Source organism: Aplysia californica, unplaced genomic scaffold (genome assembly GCF_000002075.1).
Source record: "Aplysia californica isolate F4 #8 unplaced genomic scaffold, AplCal3.0 scaffold00001, whole genome shotgun sequence".
Taxonomy (NCBI): Eukaryota; Metazoa; Mollusca; class Gastropoda; order Aplysiida; family Aplysiidae; genus Aplysia; species Aplysia californica.
The window spans coordinates 2,451,516-2,473,207 of NW_004797271.1; the positions used below are offsets into that span (position 1 = coordinate 2,451,516).

A 21,692-nucleotide genomic window follows, 5' to 3' on the forward strand; every position below is an offset into this window, starting at 1 on the left:
ATAATAATAATAATAATAATAGATTGCATTCATACATGAGCGCTCTATCCCATATGAGTATAAAATCTGAGATAAGATGATTAAACGCAATCTTGTTTTTTGTTTTAGTAAGAGTTGTACAGCCACACAATTAGGTTACACAACTGCCGAAGTTCTAGGAGTGTTTCAAGAGAGTAACAGACACAGAAAGAGGAAGATATAAGGACAATGGATGCTTGATAGAAAAGTAAGGGGAAACTACACCAGAGCACCTGCTAACCATCCACTAACACAATATCTTGACTTATTTATTCAACGCTCTGACAGTAATATTTGTGTGTTTAAATGTGTGTGTGTCTGGTTGTTGTGTGTGTGATTGTGTGTGTATTGTTGTTGTCGTTGTTGTTGTTGTTGTTGTTGTTGTTGTTGTTGTTGTTGTTGTTGTTGTTGTTGTTGTTGCTGTTGCTGTTGTTAATAAATGGTCTCATAATGCACATTTTCTGTCTTTTGATTCGTCAGTTGAATCGGTAATATACCGCGCTTGGAGCATTCCAGAGATTTGGCGCTACACAGATTTCAAGTTGTATCGTTGTTATTATCATTATCATCATCACTATCATCACCATCATCATTATCATCATCATTAATATTATATGCCCAAACCTATTCAGAGATTGCAAGTTCCAACCTGTTTAGGGTTTAGAGATCAACCTGTTTACAGTTTATATGTTTCAACTTGTTTAGGATATTAGAGATTATAACAATAAAATTTCAACTTGTTTAGAGCTTTTGCGTTTCAACCGGTTTACAATTTAGTGTTTATATGTTCCAACCTCTTTAGAGTTAATTGTAGGTTTCAACCTGTTTAGTTATTATACTTAAAAGTTTAGAGATTATAATCTTATGTTTCATCCCGTTTAGAGTGCATATGTCTCAATCTGTTCAGAGTTAAGAGTCCAACCTGTTTAGAGAGCTGCTCCTCGCACAACTTGTACAGCGTGAAGAACTTCTTAGACAGCACGATGTTCTGCAGGAAACCGCAACTGGCGAGCTTGACTCGGATGATGATGGCCCTGTCAGGCACCATCATGGCCACGGTACGGAAGTTGATCTTCAAGTTCTCGGGCAGCTCCTGGCGTCCAGCGTAACCAGGGTTCTGTTGTGGGAGAGAGAAACAAGTTATATATATATATAAATATGTATATATATATATGTATATATATATATATATATATATATATATATATATATATATATATATATATATATATATAATATATATGGGGGGTATGTGTGTGTGTGTGTGTGTGTGTGTGTGTGGGTGTGTGTGTGTGTGTGTGCATAAGTGTGTGTGTTTAATCATATATTTTTTCTTCTTCTTCTTCTTCCTCTTCTTCTTCTTCTTCTTCCTCTTCTTTTTCTTCTTCTTCTTCTTCTTCTTCTTCTTCTTCTTCTTCTTCTTCTTCTTCTTCTTCTTCTTCTTCTTCTTCTTCTTCTTCTTCTTCTTCTTCTTCTTCTTCTTCTTCTTCTTCTTTTTCTAGTCCTCCTCCTCCTCCTCCTCCTCCTCCTCCTCCTCCTCCTCGTCCCCCTCTGACGTGTATTTTCCTCATTCCCACACTGACACAGTTAAACGTATGTGCTTAGACAGTAGGCAAAAGCAGTCAAATGGTTCTGATCTTCCCTTCTTTTTCAGTCACATCTCTGTCCTTTCCCATGTTGGGACTTATATCTTTTTAATCGTTCTACCCCCACCCTATCCCTTTTTGCCAGCATTTGTGCTGCAGCAGTTAGACACTTCTTTGTGACACGTAGAAGACGAGTTCGATTCCCATGTGAAGTGAATATTTTCGAGCATCCCCGTCTTTCTGCTGGGACATTGTATCCTTCCCAGCCCTGGTTGACCCTGACAGGCAAGGTGGAGGGCCACCTCCTAAATTATTTAAGCTCCGTCGATGTTATGTAAAACACCTACGTCAAGAAAAAAAAAACTAAAACTCCTTCCTCCCCCCACCCTCGTCTTTATTTTAAAGATTAAATTTACTCCTCTTTTCCACTTTCAAACATCATTTGTTCCTCTTCCACCTACCTCTTTCAACGGTGTTGTGGGATCGTGAAAAAATAATTTACAATCAGATAACTGAATCTGCGGTAAAACAAACTACAAACAGACGTGGTGTGGGGGGGGGCTACACTGATCACTCACCATTGTCAAGAACAGACCAAATTCAGGGTCCAGGTCGACCGTGTCGCCGTCAGTGAAAATGAACTGGTTCTTTCGCTCCTTCTTGCACTGGAGGACAATGGCAATCTGCTGTGCTGCCACGGACAACACTGGCAGCTCGATACGGTTGAACTCGTCGAAGCAACCCCAAGAGCCGGACTGCGCCAAGCCTAAGAACAACGAGAGAAAAATTAGTTTTGATTAAGTTGCATTTCGGTGTATGATTGTAATAAAAATGATAATAATAACAATAATACGTCCATCTGGTCAGAGCAGTTGAAGAGGACCAAGTACATGCCCAGACAACACACACACACACACACACACACACACACACACACACACACACACACATACACACTCACACACACATACACACTCACACACACATACAAACACACACATTCAGACACACACACACAAACAAACATACACAAAAAACACACACAAACACACACACACACATACACACACACACACACACACACACACACACACACACAATTGCATACTCATACGCAAACACTCACTATCCCTTTCCAAACTGCAACCCTGCACCCACCTTTGTAGATTCTGCCCAGCCCTCTGTAGTCCATCTGGTCAGAGCAGTTGAAGACGACCACGTACTTGCCCAGACACCGGCCCATGTCCTTGGTTGTCTCTGTCTTACCTGTCCCCGCGGGCCCGGCCGGGGCACCTCCCAGGGCCATACCCAGGGCCTGAGCCAGGGTGATGTAACATCTGGGGAAAACAGTGATAGTGTCTTTGTGAGTTATGGGGCAGCAAAGGTTGTCTTTGTGAGTTATGGGACAGCAAAGGTTGTCTTTGTGAGTTATGGGACAACAAAGGTTGTCTTTGTGAGATATGGCACACCAAAGGTTGTCTTTGTCAGTTATGGGACACCAAAGGGCGCCTTTGTGAGTAATGCGACAGAAAAGGTTGTCTTTGTGAGGTATAAAACAACAACTAACTGGGTCTTTATTAGGTATGGGACACAACTGTGTTTTGCGAGGTATTGATACAACTTTGTGTTTGTGAGATATGGGGCAAAACGGTGCGTTTATGAGGTATGGGACAAAACTACGTGTTTGTGAGGCATTGAAGAGCAACTGTGTCTTTTTTTTAATGTATGTGATTTTACGCCCCCATCGACTCAATTTAAATCATTTAGGAGGCTTTTAGGAGTACTTTTGTTTAGTACCTCGGTCTTTCTGCCGAGACGTTTTATCCCTCTCAGCCGGAGTGACCCTCGCAGGCAGGATCGGAAACCCATCTCCTAATTAAGTGATCTAATTTTGTGAGGATGAGGGTGTAGAAAGGGTTTTAATCTAAAAATAAAATTGTTAACATATTATGATCTAAATAACTCTCAGTACCTGTCAGTGAGAGGTGTGATGACGAGGCGGTCGGTACAACCCAGGAACTCCATCATGTAGGTGAAATCCACGTCCGTGATGGAAATGATGCAGGCGTCTAGGTCCTCTTTGTAGTAGAAGCGAGACTGCTTCAGCCACTCGAAGTCATTCACCGACTTCACGTGGAAGCGGACCTGAGAATTAAATATCAACCAGAAAGATGTGTGAATGCTGCCAACATCTTTTTTTTGTTGTTTTTTTTTAATAAAAGAAAAGAATTGGGCGTCACTTCTTACAACTTTTTCTTGCTTGACGTCCAACTGATAATAATCGTTTTACAACTTCAAAGAGCAATAATTCTCCCCCTCTCTGTTTTGGGCTCGTTTTTAACGATGAAGAATTCAAAAATCTTATCCGTGATAAGTAATTGCTTTAGAAGACGAGATAATAAATCATCCCCGTTCTAAAGCCATTAAAAATACATTGATTTGGGTTACTTGATTCTATCATCAGCATCATCACCATCATTCATCATCTTTATCATCATCATCATCATCATCATCATCATCATTATTACTATTATTATACGAAGATGAATACAATTTGTCTTTTTATTACTTTTAGTTTTCATTTTCAAAGGATACAATTTGTCTTTTTATAACTTTTAGTTTTCATTTTCAATTCCGGAGACAAACTGACCAGATCATCAAAGATGTCTTTCTGATGCACGTGGATGGTAATGAGAGTCTCGAACTTTGTTCTCTCCATCTTGGTCAGGTCTCTGGTGGTCTGGTCAATCAACATGTTGAGCATCTCCAGGAACTTCTGGTTGGTGTTGGCCATGATCTTCTTGTCGGTCCTGGCGTTGTTCAGGGCCTCTTCGGAGTCCCTGGTCCAGATCATCTGAATACCCAAAAGGCCCACCTGGAAGAAAGGAACGCCATTAATTCAGAACATGAAAGTGGGTGGGTACAAGTTGTTGTTGGTATGGCCTATATCTTTGGTTAGTAAGTGTAGATACTTTACTCCCCTTTTAACACAACTAGGATATTCAAGATGTGTGACCTCTGAATTTAACGTCCATATCCAATAAAACCAAGGCGAGTGGGTAAAGAGCCTTGGACGACTCAGAGCTCAGAGTCTGTGTACTTTAATTGGGGTTGAGCGCTATATAAATGTCATTTGTATAGTTATGACTCCATAAAACAACCCGAGGTCTGCCCAAGACGTTGCTGGTTTGATTCTGTTAGGGACAACCTGACAGCCTAACCCTTCTCCAAGCCACTCGACAGGCAGCTGACAGACTATTGCTTCTCCCCCAAAACACCCACTGGTACCAGCAAAAGAAAAGAGTAAAGTAAGATTACCTGTGAGGGGAATGTGTTTTCAAACTCCAGCAGATTGAATCCTTGGTCCCCAATAGCAATGGCGGCCATACGGATGATGCTGTGCATGGAACGACGACCCACACGCAGAAGATCTCCCAGCCACGTCTCCACGTTGCCCTAGAAGAGAAATCAAACGTAGGAGAAAAAAATTAATTAAATAAATTAATAAAGTTGTCTTCATTGTCGGAAAATTTGGGTTACAGTGGCAAACTTACATACTTGAATACATAATCAAACACATAATTTCAAAGAATATCAATGCACAGCAGCACTACATCATTGCAGAACAATTTCACAAACATCCCATTCCTGATCGCCACAATGTCAGAACATGCATGCTTGTAAATGTCCTTTACACCGGCAGGAGTCAAAACATGAAGGTACCTCGAGATATATTTTTTCTTCCTCTCCCAGCTACACATAATTTGTGACAGGAAAGTTGTAGACAAAATGCACCTAGATACGTAGTTTTCTCTGTCCAAACGAAGAACCTGTCACTGGAAATCAAAGGACATAGTGGCCTATTTTTTTCTTGGAAGATCTCTTATTAATCAATAGTTACTTTCAGATTTATAGAAATGAATCTAGAGGGGTATCTCTTTCTGTGAGGAACATACCTTTGTAACATACATAAATCAAATTTGAAGGAAACTTGAAACATGTATTTTTTTTATCCTCGGGGGACCATACATTAATGAATGGCACCTTTCAGACTTTCGACTTTAGATGAGTGAATCTAGGGGCAAAAGTCTTTTTCTGAAGATTGCGTCTTTGTCACATGCATGACTCAAGCTATAAAGAAACTAGAAACATGTGAGTGGTTGGCAGATGATCTGGTGTGGTTTTTTCATTCTTTCCAATCAAACATCTATTGTCCTTATCTCTCCTCCGTTACTCTCAAATAACACCTCTAATCTTCAGGACTTTTATGACCTATCTCTGTTGCTAGAGACCTATTTCACCCTTCCAGACTAGCCCCGTGAACTGACCTGTGCATTAACAGCCTCGTCCAGATCCACTTTCTCGCCCTCTTGGGAGTTGATGGCCAAGATTTTGTCATAAACTTTCTCGTCAAATGTGACCAGGCGGGTGTTATCAAACACACTCAACAGGTGATTCTGTGGAATATAAATAACATTCAGTTAAACACGCTAAACTTGTCCACTTAGAATGTTACAAATTCTTTTTCGAATAATTGTCTATATTCTGTCAGAATCGTCCCATTCTGTTAGGGTTGAGAGACCTGAATATAAATCGTTCTAACATGTGGAGCGGGTAGGGGGTGGGCTGGGGTATTAGATAGGATGTATCTCTGAAGTTACCTAGATTAAACTCAGTGTGACCATATTGCACTCAAAATCTATTTCAAGATAATAAGCCATTGGATGGTACTGTTGGAAAAACAGCTTTGAAAAAGGGGGGGGGGGGGCGCGACGAGTTTACTTGCGTCGAGATAGTTTGTTTTTTTCTTGCTGGAGAGAGGATGGGAATTTTGCATTTCGTCATGCCTCTTTTTAGGTTGAGGTTAGCGGGGGAGGAGGGAGAGACCAAGAGACATAAGAGAAGTGACATGGATAGAGAAGGAGGGAGAGACAGCGATGAGGAGGGAGAGAGACCGGCGAAGAGAGAGACACAGACTGGGTGAAAGACAGAGAGGAGGAAGTGGAGATAGAGCTAAAGGGGGGGGGGGCGAGACAAGTTGATACTAAGAGATAAGGGGATGGTGAGAAAGAGAGGAAGACAAAATGAGATACCTGGAGACCAAATGATGGAAAGTGAGAGATATAAAAGGACAGGAAGAGAAGGGGGGGGGGTGAGAGAAACAGTAACAAACAGAGAAACAGACAGACAGCTCATACCTGAATAGTGTGCGAGTCACTGGCCTGACCCAGGATCTCCAGCAGAGCGGGGTCAGACACGAAAAAGAATCTGGGGAAAAGAAGTCGCTTCTTCTCCAGGTATCCCGTGAGCGACTTCTGGCAAATCTCAAGTTGCTCCAGCAGATGAGGAAGCAGCTGGCTCAAGGTGTCGTCACCGACACAACACGTCACCACGTTGGGGTTCTCGTGCGCCCGCTGCATGATCTTCTGCCACGACTTGTCGATGTTGCTGAAACGTTTGGCTTCCTAGAGGACAGATGACGTCACAACGACGACGACGATGAAGGGGGAGGAGGGGGGGGGGAGAGAAAAAGAGGTGGGCGTGAATAGCTGATCTTATTGTAATAAATGATGAAAACAGGGGCTGTGTCCATAATCCGCTAAACGAAACTGTTGAAGCATCATAAAACAGAGTTAAGAAATGATATAATGAGAAAGATTCGAATAACAAGCCAAGTATGACATCGGTGCCTCAAAGTTTTCGGATTGTTTTCAATTTAGCCCCTGTTTTCGCTGTCTCATGAGGAATGTTTACAATAAAGGTGAGTGAAAGGAAGTTACGCTTGCAAATATTCTCTTCAAAAATAAATGTGTAAATCATAGAGTTAGTAGACTGGCAAGACGTAGTTAGTATTAGGTAAATGACTAGGTTAGTAAAGCCTTCTGTGTTTGGGTAAGTGGGTAGGTTGGTTGCTTAGTTGCTTGGGTTGTTGGTTTCTGTATCTTAAGCTGGACACATGATTGGGAGGGGGGAGCATATTAAGGCTATGAGGTAGCAGAAAAATGGAAGCTAGTCAGCGGTATGATGTCTTTTTGATGATCCAAAACGTGTTCCGGTGTTTGGAGATGATAAGTCGTTTCTCAACCCTCAAGAGAAAAAGAGAAATTGAAGCCCGCATAACTTGTGTCATTGTCAAGAAAGTACTGTTAAGCGTCAGTAAGGATCTAGCAAGAGGTTTAAAAGTATATCTGAAGAGTGACACCAATATATTGTATTATATTAATATATGTAGGCCTACATACAAAGAGTAATTGTATGTTTCTTCATGCTGGGCATGCTTGTAACTCTTCTGATTTAAAAAAAAATACCATCTAACCTCTTGAACCTTATTTCGAATAGCAGCTTTCACAAAACAGTGTCACATTTTTTTACTGATATCATATTTTACAAATTATGAGGTCACCTTTTGCAATCGATGCCACTTCTACAAATGGTACCTTCTTTTAAAAAGAAAATCACCTTTTACAAATGATGACATACTATGTCCGCGTTCACATATGAACCAAACACAGAGAAGATATTCCTTTTTAAGCTTTGCGAGGTGGAAAGAGCAGGGAAAAGACGCACTGGAACCACCACCATTAGCAGAAAGAGGACAATCACATCAGCACATGGCGCAGAGGACGAAGACGATGGTATGAGTAGAAATAAGGAACAAGATAAATATTGAGACATAACGAAATGGGGAACCGGTGAGAATGAACTGCCTTTATTTAATGTAGGCGTATTTACACAGCAGAAAAACCGATATACTCGATTTTACTAAATCTCCCCTCGTGGGAAGTTAACTCGGGTCTCCTGCGTGCGACCACGAAGCGCCCAATCACTACACCACAGACGCTGCTCAAATGAACTTAGAGACCACGAAAGTACGTTATCAAAATTGGGAGCAACGAGACGATAGCACGTGTATAACATGAGTGAAAATGAGAAGAGCCAAATATAGCACAGGTCACAAGTACAGGAACATAAATAATGCACTTACTCTGAAGAACATGTCATGACAGTAGTGGTATGGCTGATGACGTGTACCCAAGACAGGGTATCAGAAACTTTTAGTTTACGTACACATCACGATAACATGAAAATGAAAATATGAGTGCAAGTGCTACACCGCATCCTTTTGTGCTTAAAAAGCTGTGTAGAAACAAAAAGTCACTGTTGTTGTTGTTGTTGTTGTTGTTGTTGTTGTTGTTGTTTTTGTTGTGGTGGTGGTGGTGGTGGTGGTGGTGGTGGTTGTTTTTGTTCTTGTTTTCGTAGATGCAGTTATTATGTTTATCATCACTCTAATGTTTATCATCACTCTAGTTGTTTATGTGGTCTAGTTGTTATTGATGGTGCCCAATATCGTTGTCGTTGTTGTTGCCGTTCTGTTCTGTTTGAGGCTGTTGTTGCTGTTGCTATTATTCCTGCTGGTCTTGTTATCAATGAAGGTGATGATGATGATGATTTGTTTTTCGTTTCATTAATGGGCCTGGTGGACTCCACGAAGAAATCTTCGAGCGAGAGCCAGGCTCTTTTTCGGCTCCATTGTCATTATGCTAAGAGGCACCTCCACTCGTTCAAATAACTCCATTCGAATTGCCATTGTTCAAGGACATTCAAACATATGTTTAACATCCTGCTTTTCATGGCTGCATCTTCGGCAACGTGGGGAAGCTCTGATGATGATGATGATGATGATGATGATGTTGATGATGATGATGATGATGATGATGATGATGAAGATGATGATGATGATGATGATGATGATGATGATGATGATGATGATGATGATGATAATGCCACTTATTATGTCGCTCGTTTCTGTGTGTCCGTGTTTGAACGAGGCCCTATCAAACTATGAACTGGACAACAGCGTTAGGTCTGACTTCCTTCGCCTCCCATTATCTTTATATTCACAGGCGTGTGCGTTCCATCTTTTTGAATAGAATGAAAAAACCGCAAACAAAAACAAACAATGCTACTGACTCAAAGAACCCAAAACATTTGATCACTTGAAGCATGGAGACCACATAAAACCACAGGAAATTAGAGCAATATTAAGGACATCAAGAGTATACTTGGACAGTTGGGATATTCACCGAGGGGGGAGGGGAGAAGGGACCAAGATCGTGGGGATAAGAGGAACGAAGCCATTTCCCTGGGCTATGAATGCAGTCATGTATTTATAGTGATACACAGCAATGACAAGTGATCTCGTTGATATTACGATCATTTTCATACTGCCCTTTTGTCTGGTCCAATACATTTTCAAAAGCATACCTCAACATCAACACACATCGTGTATAATATATGGTGTACTCATTCTCTGCAGCCATAAACGTCTGGTGACTCCGGTAAGCGTTATGAGGATATTTATGAGCCTACCCTACGAGTGAGTAAAGTCTACTTTTCAGAGCACGCTGTGAAATGAAAGCCTGCCTGATCCCCACACTGGTATCAACATATTTCTTGTAAAATTTTCACGTATTGAAGCACCTGTTTTCCAAAAGTCCTATAGACAAAGAAAACAATGAGAGCACAAAAAGAGCACTACAGAAACCACGTAGAGCCTACCTTCCTCCATGGCTAATGGGACAGTAAGAAACATTCTCATTTCAAACCAAGAGAGACTGACTGTCCTTATTTTGCAAACATATCAATATCTTAACGATTAAATGTCATAAAACCTGGATCACGCTTTGGAGCATGTTTCTTTTTATCTTAGAAATAAATCTGTTTTTTATTCAGAAATAAAACTTATCATCAACGCAAGGATAATTCTTACCAAAGTAACAAAAACGCTTAGTAAATCCTTTATCACGGAACTCTCCTAACTTCAAACAACCCAGCCCTGCTTGATACTTTTTTTCCTGGGGCGTTTTTTAAACCATTTATGTTTTATTCCTAAAGGCACCAGATATCTATGTTTAGGTGCTGTATTAGCGATGTCTTTTGGCGAGCTGTAGAACTTTCTTATATTTTGCAACACAATGCAGGAGATGAATTGTATTCAGAGTACTGCTTATTTCTATTTAACTCGTAGCAAAATGCTATTTTCACTTTTGAATACTTAGTACTTTAGGTAACTAATATGTCAAGCGGGTTGATTGAAGCAGGTCTGAAGCCCAGCAGGTAGTGAGACCCTTACACCTGTCGCTTTTGTGGAGCATTGACCAGGTTTATGCTGTGGTGAGCAAAAAACTAAAAACACCTACCTTTATCCATAAGTCCTTGTTTGTCAAAAATCAAAGGAACAGTTGTATGAATTTTGCCGTTTTACTACCAAATAAAACTTAACAGAAGAAATGCTCTGAATTGGAGATTCAAATAAACAGAGCATAGCATATTGTAACGTTGTAATTTATAACAGTGCTTTGTCTACCGTCTAGAATGAAAATATACATTGAAAAATAATACTTTAACAATTGACTGGTGCCCGGTCTGTAAGCGATTCCTTGTTACATACGAAGGAGAAAAGACACGAGATCTAAGAAATTGAGTCACGAACAGAAGCCCCAAATATGTCAAATCAGATACTACGATCAGTTTAAACATTACTTTTGCAAGGGTGCTTCGAATCATAGTATTAAGTGGGTCTTCCATGGAAGGAACTGTCACAGAGATTTAAAAAAACAGGATAAATTTCGTACAAAGGCATTTGAGACCATGGACCATGTACTTAATGATATAATGGTGGTAGTAACAATCAAGATATATGTGGTTGATCACGATCTGTTGTTGAGATAATGTTCTGTTTCTGTATTCCTGAAGTATCGAAGAAGAAAGCTCAAAAACGATTATATCAAGAAAAAGGAAACTGTTAAATTGTTAGCTGTTAGTACAATCTACAACACATCAACAACGAATTTGTCAGAACTCCTGAAAGACACAATAATGTAAAAAAAAAAATGATGGCGTAGAAACCATGACGAAGTATTCTGTAAATGTTAAATAGAACAATACACAACTACCTGTATCAAGCTGAGATACCATGCAGTTTCCCTAATGTCATATTATAGACATTCAAACTTCTCAATGATTCTGCGGGCTTGTTTCCTGAAACCCCCAGTTTTAAGCTTTACGGTCTTGTACGCCTTGTAAAACTAATAATATGCCAGGCTAAGCTTAAAATGTTCCCTCTGATATTGAACCAAAACCTTCTACAACCACTGTGGTTAAGTGGATAAGGAGCACACAGCTTCAGAGAAAGAAAGTCAGTGTGACAACTTTTAGGTCAAAGGTTGCTGGTGTGTGTCCTTAGACAACACATGTTGACTCCCCATTTTAAAAAAAAATAGAACATGGCGCTGCGAGGCTGCATTGCTATAAGCAAAGGGGTGGTTTAAAATTATCCTTATATTAATATTCCCTATTGATTCTTTTGTTCTACATTATTATTTTAAAAGAGACTACTCTACTGGACTTTTCTGGGATTTTTCTTATGATACGTCGCTTCCGAGTGTCTACCTGTGGCAACTGCTTGGCAATATCTCCGCCCACAAAGACAGCCTCCAGGTAGATCCAGAGGTTCTGTACAATGAGCCAGTTCTCAATGATCTCTGTGGTACCTGTCAGTTTCTGCACCCATTCTTGGATCTTGGGTTTAAAGGGGGCGTTGTATCTGAAAAGCAAGTAGTGCATGGTTTCACGTTTGTAGGGAATAGTTCAAGAGACGGGAACCTATTTATCAAACGCCTATCTCCGATATGACAACGAAGAGGGGGGGGGGGGGGGACGTCAAAATTAATCCAAGTTCAAAAACGCCTCCATTGGGGAATTGAACCAGTGTCAGCTGCATGGTATTTTAGAATGTTATCCGAAGGGCAAACAAAAGAAGAGGAAAAATACCCTCAAATCGGTCGAAAAGAGCTTTCAAACCAAAAAAGAAAACACATTTACGATGGGTGGGAAGGATAGATTTGTCCCTTGGGAGTCAGTCAAGAGTAGGGAAAGATATCTATTAAAATAGGATGTTTTGAACTTTGCAAAGAATATAGGAATATTTGAAATCGAAGCAATATGTTTAATAGCATATACATACAAAACAACTACACTGTGAATTGAACAACACACAGCCAGCTATCTCAGGGACATGGCAACAATTAAGAGAAGAAGAAGAAGAAGAAGAAGAAGAAGAAGAAGAAGAAGAAGAAGAAGAAGAACAACAACAACAACAACAACAACAACAACAACAACAACAACAACAACAACAACAACAACAACAAAATAATAACGACCATAACAACAGCCACAGCAGCAGCATCAACAGCAACAAGAAAAAATGAACCGGAGGAGAAGGAGTAGCAGGAGGAGGAGGAAGGGGGGAGAGGAGGAGAAGGAGATGGAAACATACCTGTTGCTGAGCAGTGAACCCAGAACCATCAAGCTGTCTTCCATAAGAGCCACTGTCTCGGAGGTGGAGTCACCTGAGAAACAAGGTAAGGAAGAAACATGAACCAGTTCAATCAGCAACTGGGTACAAGCGATGTCCTATTAGCCCTAGTATAAGGATCAACCGTGCATTGGAAAGACGACATAAGAAACAAAACTGTCAATACATTAACAAAGATCAAACAAGTCACAGAGTACATTGAACATCGAAAAATTTCGTGGTTCGGTAACCTAATGAGAATGCCTTCCCCCCCCCCCCCCCCTCCTTTTCCCTACCAGTTGCATGAGCATACAACGAAAGACAATCAAGCTACACTGACAGAGGTAGACCACACAAAAATTGACTTGATGGCGCTAAATGGGCACTTCGGCGTGATAACGTACCGTACCTAAATTAAAGGCCACCCTCTTAGCTCTTATAAAATAATCGCACTTTCCCTGAACACGTAACGATGCAAGATGAAATAATAAGCAAAAGCAAGTACAGTGATATACTGGAGATGTTATAAATATCAATCTTGAGAACGGGTGCGTTGGCTTTTATCTGAGTGTTTAAAGCCTTATTTCACGACATAAATCAACTATTTCAGCAGTGAGCATGGCCCGCAGATTGTGTCAAAGAAGGAAGAAGGAAGGAAGAATGCGACATTGAAAAAAACCTAAACCGAAATGAAAATGGTTTCTAACCTTTGAGCGGCTGCATTGAGAAAGAAGGAAGAAAAGGCGCGCCTATTTTGATAGCAGGAAGAAGGAAGAAAAGACGAGCCATTTGGATAACAGGAAGAAGAAAGAATTCGTGTGGAGCGACACAACGTCGAATGTCGAATGTGGATAACCTGAACCGAAGTAAAAAGAGTTTCTAACCTTTGAGTAGCAGCTCCCCTCGGGTCTTGAAATTTCCAAACTGGAAGGTCTGGGCGCTCCAGTCGTTGACCACCTGCTTCAGCTTCGCCTCGATGTCCTTTTCTTTGACGGCTGAGATACATACGTCCTGGGATATGACGGGTATGAGAAAACAATGAATTATTTTAATAATGAAAATGAAAGAAAAAGATTTATCCTAGTTTTATCGTCATCTGCGGCGTGGAGCATAAGAGAAAATTAAAAGAACTCAGAAATTATTTCACGTCAACTCCCGTGTACTCATTCATCGCAAACGAGTCTGGGGGGGGGGGGTGAGAATTTTAAGATATGGATTAATTAAGGGAGACAAAGTAAATATACATTTTTTATTTTTTTTTGCACATAAGACTGACGTTCTTATGTGTCTGTGATGCGTGTATATTATGGGATTAAAATATTACACACCATACAGTGTACCCGGCCCGCGTTGCCACTCCCATAAATTTGTAACCCAATCTCTTATCCACACTCATCAACATAGTCGTACGCCCTCTCTCTCTCTCTCTCTCTCTCTCTCTCTCTCTCTCTCTCTCTCTCTCTCCCTCTATCTGTCTCTTTCTCTGTCTCTGTCTCTCTCTCTTCTCTCTCTCTCTCTCTCTCTCTCTCTCTCTCTATCTCTCTCACTCTCTCTTTCACTCTCTCTCTCACACACACACACACACACACACACACACACACACACTCTCTCTCTCTCTCTCTCTCTCTCTCTCTCTCTCTCTCTCACTGTATCTCTCTCCCACTCTCTCTCCCTTTCTCCCTCCCTTCTTCTCTTTATCCCCATTTAACTCCGTCCCTCACCTCAATATCCTCCTTGTACTGCAGCAGAGGCGCCTTCATGAGATCTCTGAGCAGGAAGCCCTCAGACTCCACGTCAAAACTGTGGCCAGTGATTTGAGCAATCCTCTCCCAATGACGCTGTTGCATTGCCTTGTTGGCCATCATCTCGAGGAGAGGACAGGTCTCGTTGAAGTCATCAATGGTTTTCCTCAGATCCTCGTATGCTTGCCACTCTTTCAGGGCCTTGGGCAGCTTTCGGCATCTTGATGCGGAAAACAAAGGGTTTGTTTAGTTGTTGAATGGTCAGAAGAGTTTTCATCTGCTTGTTTGCTTGTTTATTTGTGTTTGTCTGTATTTTTTTATTCTTGTGAGTTACGAAGAAAGAAATCAATACAACAAACATTGCTTTTTTTTCCAGCACATAAAAAGCAATGCAGACCAACAAATAGAAAACGGTTAGGTCCAGCACCTGATAATTAAAATAGATCATTGAATCCATTGTAATTCTAATCTTACCTGTGCTTTTTAATTTAGTATTTGGTACACTAATAGGTCTTTGTGCGCTATTTGTTTTACTTGCACAACATCACACAGATATCCTTCAATGCAAAATAAAACCGTAACAAAAGTACAAGCGTTCCTTGGCCGATCGTCAACAGTCCCCCGCCTGTACCTGTTCTTTTGGCCGTTGGCGGGTTCTCTAGTGTGGTTTGCTCCTTCTTCCCTACCAAATATCTATCAACCTTTTCTCTCCTTTTATTCTTCGTATGTTATTATGCTTATCTTCGGCTCTCTTATAACCTGCTATCTGATAACATATCTGTGTATCAAGTGCAGTAAAACTCTAACTAACACTCAAACTAGTACCTGTTCTGGAACTCAAGGAGCTCGGAGTTGATCTTCTCAATGTCGATGTCGGACCAGGGTATGTCGTAGTAGCCGTTGACATTCTCCAGGACGGCGTTGTACAGTTGGTAGAGCTTCTGCAGCAGGTTCAGTTCCTTTTTTATGCGCATCAAATCCGGGTACTCGGTGACGGTCAGGCCGAACAGCTCCTCACCGCCCGAGTACGTGACGTACTTCCTGTACAGCTCGTCGAAACGAGCCTGGTAGATGTTGAGCCGGTCCGATGCCTCGCGAGGGGAAATGCCGTCTTCCATCGGACCCCTGGGGTTTGGAAATTACGATATTGGTTAACTATTTAAGGACGTAGCGTTTACATGGTGTGTCCGCCATTTTCATCATGGTGTCATAGGAAAATAGTAACAAGCACTTACTATGTGCCATAAAGAGAGAGTAGGACTTACAAGGTGTTATATGAAATAACAAGCATTTACAATGTGTCAAAAGAAGAGACTAGGAGTTACGATTTGTCTTAGGAAATAAGCATTTACGATGTGCTATAAAGAGAGACTAGGACTTATAATGTGTTATAGGAAATTACGAACACTAGCGATGTGTGGGGGCTCCCGTGGCCTAGAGGTTAAGGTGTTGGCCTCTCATTCAAAGGTCCCGGGTTCGAATCCGGGTAGCGACCGAAAATTTTCTTCTCTAAAATTGTCTCCTTTCACCTCCTTCCTGCTCTCTGGCACTATTCTGTCGTCTGCTTTCGTCTCCTCTTTCTGCCCCCACCCCCTCACCTCCTTTGCCCCCTCCTCTGGGCTCCTGACTCTTTCTGCAGCCTTTCTACTGCTACTCCTTGACTCCTTCTTACAGTGTCTTTCTGCCACACCCCTGATCTTCTGGTAGGAAAGATCTACACCTAGCCTTCTCGGACAAGGGCGAAAAATCTCGGAGGGCCTGTGTGCAAGTTGCGCACGTTAAAGATCCCTTGGTGGTCTAAAATCGATAAGAGTAGGCTTCGGCCGCCACCCGGGCAAAATTCAAAATGTCCTACTAACTAAAAGTATTAGGTGTGTCCCGCGCGCTCATATGACCTTATGCAGTTGCGAGCGCCGTAAAAACACTTACCAAAAGAAAAAAAAGCGATGTGTTAAAAGCAGAGACTATGACTTACGATGTGTCGTAGGAAGAGACAAATTCGTTGTTATCCAGAATGAACTGCTCAACTCCCACCAACAGGTCGGCTTTGAAGTCCGGCTGGATCTGCAGGAGACGCTCCTGAATGGAAGTGGACTGTGGAGAGCAAGGGTACAACAAAATTAATACAAAATCTGCCTGTCTTAGTAGATGACCATAATCATAAAGGTACTGATCACTTCTATAGCACCCACTCCCTGGTGGCTCAAGTGCTTCATATACGAAATAAGACGTTTCATGTGTACTTGGGGCGTTCAATACACAACAATCCTTTCAAATGGCTTATTCTCCCTTAATGTTTGCATTTCTTCTGTAAATTGAAAGATGTTTTTTAACAATAATACAGGAATATTGGGGAAGCAGCATGTGCCCTAGAAACATAACATAATCAGATCATGATAAAAGCAATTCGTCCTCAAATTAGTAATAATAATAAACAAAAACGTTTACCTCTTATGTGAGCTTCTCTTTAGAAGTTATTCTTAATTCTTGCGTATGCTTCATGATACAAATGTTCGATGTCCATAAAAATGCCTTCTGCAACTATGTTCTAACATCAACGTGCTGATACCTAATGATGTAATCTAATATCTACAACTATCATTGTATTGGAGTCAGTACTAAGGTACCAATTAACATAACTTACAAAATGCATGTTTTAAAAAGAATGTGCAGATTGCTTATCCACAGGACAGCGCTTTTAAACTTATGAAGGCGGCGAAGTGGGGAAGGGACATTTTAAGGGGGGAGGGGGGGGAGACAATAGCTAATCAATGTAGTGAAGCCACAGAAGCTCTTGGCGGTGTTTAGTGTACAAGTAAAAAGAAAAGTGTTGTCTAAACATTCAAAGAATAGGAACATTTCAGCGATATCAGGCTTTTTCTAACAGCCAGAGAGGGGACAAATCTAAACAATACATTATAATCGTGCGAAAGACGGTGTCGAGACGGATAACTATGATACACAATGACAGAAATGTGTGAAGGAAGCATATATTGCTATTGGTTGGTGATGGGTCTTACGGGTTTGTTTTTTTAAACAACGTGAATAAATGTTTAGGCATTAGCAAATCTAACTACAAGCAAAAATTGTACGTCACGTGATGGTTTACTTTCTTGTTTTAAAAACGTCTTTGTTAATCCACGTGTGATGCTTCAGATGACGAGAACGTCGTCAATAATGGAGTTAGGTTTCGTTTCTCAAAATGAGGAGCTTTAGTAACAATTTTTGCTGCTAAACGCTGTATACAAGACATACTGATCACTAAATAATTTATAGTATCAAACTTAAAATAGTACAGATCAGAGAGTTTGGTGTAGATATCACCATTTGTGCTTTTAGATTACGTCTTTTACGGAAATTAAGTGGAGAAGCAACTCATTTGCAATAAGCAATCTTTGCTACAGATAGAAGTGATCCAAGTTAATGTCGTATTAACCTACAACTCAATATTATTATATAACTGAAAACATAAAATGATATTGTGATGAGAAAAACAAAAATATAAACCTAGAAGATTTCCAGGTTCGTGCAATGAGCGATGAATCTTGCAGAAATTGCAGAGTGCACTTTAGGTGGATTTGTAGTAAATAGTTTTTGAAACCATATTATGTTAGACTGACAAGTTCACTCTAAAGATATTCCGGAGCCCGACTATTCAAATAGCCAAGATAGAATTCATCTCTAATGGGAAAAACCTGCAAATGTTTGTGGTTCGACTTTCTGCGTTTTGGTTGTTTTTGTTGTTGTTCTTGTTGTTCTTGTTGTTCTTGTTGTTCTTGTTGTGTTGGATTTTTTTTTGGGGGGGGGGGTTGTAAAGAGCAAATGTGTGAGGCAGCTAAAAGAGATCTAGAACTCACTACAGTTAACAAAAAGCAGCATAGTGATGAGAAATGTTATGGGCATTCGAGGTGACATTTTGAAAAAAAAAAAGTGCAAAAATAAATTCAATGCGAAAGGTTATAATGAGAAATTACGAAACAGAACAATCCCACTAGCTTCCATAAGTTTATCTAAGCCCGAGGGATAAGTATATGCCCTCAGATACTGTGTATCTGTTAGGCTGGCCCTCGAAGGAGAAATGTGGAGTTACCTCGTCGTGGATACTTTCCCTGTTCCACAGACCTAAGTATCATAGTGCAGAGTTTCATGAGTGGACAAAACAACTCGTTACGTACTTGAATAATAATCATAATCATAATAATCATAATAATAATATAATAATAATAGTAATAATAATAATAATAATAATAATAATAATAATAATAATAATAATGATAATAATAATAATAATAATAGTCATTATAATAAGAATAAAAATAATTATTATAACTAGAAGAAGAAGAAGAAGAAGAAGAAGAAGAAGAAGAAGAAGAAGAAGAAGAAGAAGAAGAAGAAGAAGAAGAAGAAGAAGAAGAAGAAGAAGAAGAAGAAGAAGAAGAAGAAGAAAAAGAAGAAGAAGAAGAAGAAGAAGAAGAAGAAGAAGAAGAAGAAGAAGAAGAAGAAGAAGAAGAAGAAGAAGAAGAAGAAGAAGAAGAAGAAGAAGAAGAAGAAGAAGAAGAAGAAGAAGAAGAAGAAGAAGAAGAAGAAGAAGAAGAAGAAGAAGAAGAAGAAGTTTGTCCGAAAATATCCGTTGATGACCAATTCATCTGCAGAGGAGAATATTCCTTAGAAGTGGAATTGAGGGGGGGGGGGGAGGATTAAGATGACGTGTTGCTTGAAAAACAACATTCTTATCCACGAAATATAATTGTGAGGCAGCGTGGTGAAATCAGGCTCTCGTCAAAATAATCAAAGTGAAGAAACTTGCATTTTTCCTCAGGTTTGTGAATTTTTATCAGATTTTTGTTTTTGGGCTCAACACCTTTCATGCCCATTAAAGAACTCATTTCTGTGTTGATTTTTCAGAAAAGCGTCGATTAAATGCACAAAAATGTAAATTTTCAGTTACCACGGACTCTTAAGCTAAGGAAATAACTAAACTTTGGCGGCCATTTTCTCACTAATTTTACCTCTGAAAACAGGTGACGCCTTCCTCCTTTTATCGCAAATATCTCGACTTGTACTCAAGATAAATGGATATTTTTTTCATCAAAATAAAGACAAGTGAATAAGCTTTATGATGATACCAATAACTCTACATGACCAAAAATTGACGAGAGCCTGATTCCACCACGATGCCTCACAATTCATCTTGTTTCCTCATGGTAACCTTCACGCTTTCAATCTTGCAGAGAGATACTATTTGAAATACAATTACCTTATCGGAGAGGGCAATTCCCTATTATTTTTTACGTTTTAATTGACTTAATTTAGGTTAACTGGGCGGTGGTTTGCTTTGACAAGACAAAGGATGGGATACAGTGTCACACAACAAAGGTGGAATAATTCATTTGAATGAATTCCACAAGTAAGAATCAAAGTCACGTTTTCTGGGACTAAAAATAGCCTAACTGTCTAGTTGTGCAGGGCTGTGAAACCCGGTTGAATGGTGATATGACGTAATGGACCTCAATACTAATACAGCTTGTGATACATTTCAACAATGAACGATATGAATTTCACAAATGAAAATAGGAGCGAAGTTGTAGGGGGGGGGGGGGGCGGGGCGTCAAAAAGAAAACTGCTGAAAAGTTTAACGATAGGATATCCATGTACATAGTTAGTGTTCATGCACCTTTCAAACATATATTGACGATACATTAAAAGTTAGTCCACAACTTGAGCAACAATAACGTGAGGTAGAAAAATAGTTTACAACAGTCTGCTTAGTTCTTTTTTCCAGGCACTATAACAGAAAGTGAGGGATTCAATTTAGCCGTAAAATTTAAAACGTGATAAGAATGTTGAAGTAAAAAAATGACTGATTTTCTCGGGTAAAAATCGAAGTACCTCACTATATATCCATGTGTTAAAGTGCCTCCCGATATATAAAGTAAAAATGGGTAAATATATACAGAGATCTCGGAGAGAGAAAAAAAGAAAAGGCACACAGGGTATTGGGGTGTTGCAAGCACATCACACGGTGTCAAACTCATAGGTAACAGGAAATAAAGATGGGGCTGGGGTTGGGGCAGGGTTGCGGAGGAGGGTGGGGGGCACAAGGAAGTAACTTGGAGAACAAATGGGAAGGAAGACAGCGTTAGACAAATGGGTTAAGGATTTGGATGCAAACGTCTAAGAATGAAAGCTTTATAGACAAACTTCTGCTGAGAAAAATCAGTATGCTCGAATTAAGATCTGTTTACATAACAGATTAAGCTATGAGCTCGCATTATCGTCTGTAAGTCAACATGATTTCTTTTTTACTGACTGCTGAAGACGGAATCTATAGATTGGTGTAAAAAAAATATGCGTAACATTTCAATAATCTACCAACGCAAGGAAATGTGACAATTTTTAATGTATATGTAAATTCACATTATTAGTGCAATGGATCAAAATGTTTAATGAAAAAAATGGGCCAAAAATTTAAAAAAATTGTGGCCAAAGTTGCTTCATACAATCTCTTATTTTTCCTTAGTGCAACCATTTTCGTGTCTCTCGTAGAAGTAAGTCAAACTATAAGCTACGCATCCACGCGTGCTGTTTAATGCATTTCAGTATTATGCACACACAAAATTGATATAGAAAACATTGCTAGTAGTCTCAGTGCATTGTTTTAAATCTCAGTCTAAATCTTGCTAAAATGATAACACTGTCAATTAAAAGAAACAGCACACACAAACATACTTCAAGAATTTAAAAAAACAAACTCTGTAATGTATTGTGCGATTAGTCAACAGGCTCAATAAACGTAAAAATGTACAAACTATGTACCTGAGCAGAGACTTTCTTCCAACCGTAAGAAAGTGAATCCACCCTCTCGGCGTTACCGTCATTGAAGAAAATGTTGTACTTGTTGAGCAAGGCGTACGTCTCCTCGATGGGAGTGATGGTCATGTCGATGCGGATCTCGTTCTCTCTGTTATGGAGAGGGGGGGAAGGGGGAAG

General features: G+C 40.1%; 1 protein-coding gene across 1 annotated transcript in view; it reads right to left on the reverse strand.

The window, feature by feature from the left end:
• The window catches only part of LOC101861328 (dynein heavy chain 5, axonemal), a gene marked incomplete in the record, with an annotated part of 153,119 nt that overhangs the window by 47,474 nt on the left and 83,953 nt on the right, over positions 1 to 21,692 (reverse strand). Inside the window, 15 exon segments of the mRNA XM_013081818.1 lie at positions 941 to 1,135; positions 2,183 to 2,370; positions 2,763 to 2,941; positions 3,577 to 3,749; positions 4,255 to 4,479; positions 4,923 to 5,060; positions 5,933 to 6,061; positions 6,803 to 7,069; positions 12,057 to 12,210; positions 12,943 to 13,015; positions 13,845 to 13,971; positions 14,682 to 14,922; positions 15,528 to 15,827; positions 16,678 to 16,796; positions 21,519 to 21,663. Of these exon segments, the coding sequence (XP_012937272.1) occupies positions 941 to 1,135; positions 2,183 to 2,370; positions 2,763 to 2,941; positions 3,577 to 3,749; positions 4,255 to 4,479; positions 4,923 to 5,060; positions 5,933 to 6,061; positions 6,803 to 7,069; positions 12,057 to 12,210; positions 12,943 to 13,015; positions 13,845 to 13,971; positions 14,682 to 14,922; positions 15,528 to 15,827; positions 16,678 to 16,796; positions 21,519 to 21,663 (2,653 nt within the window).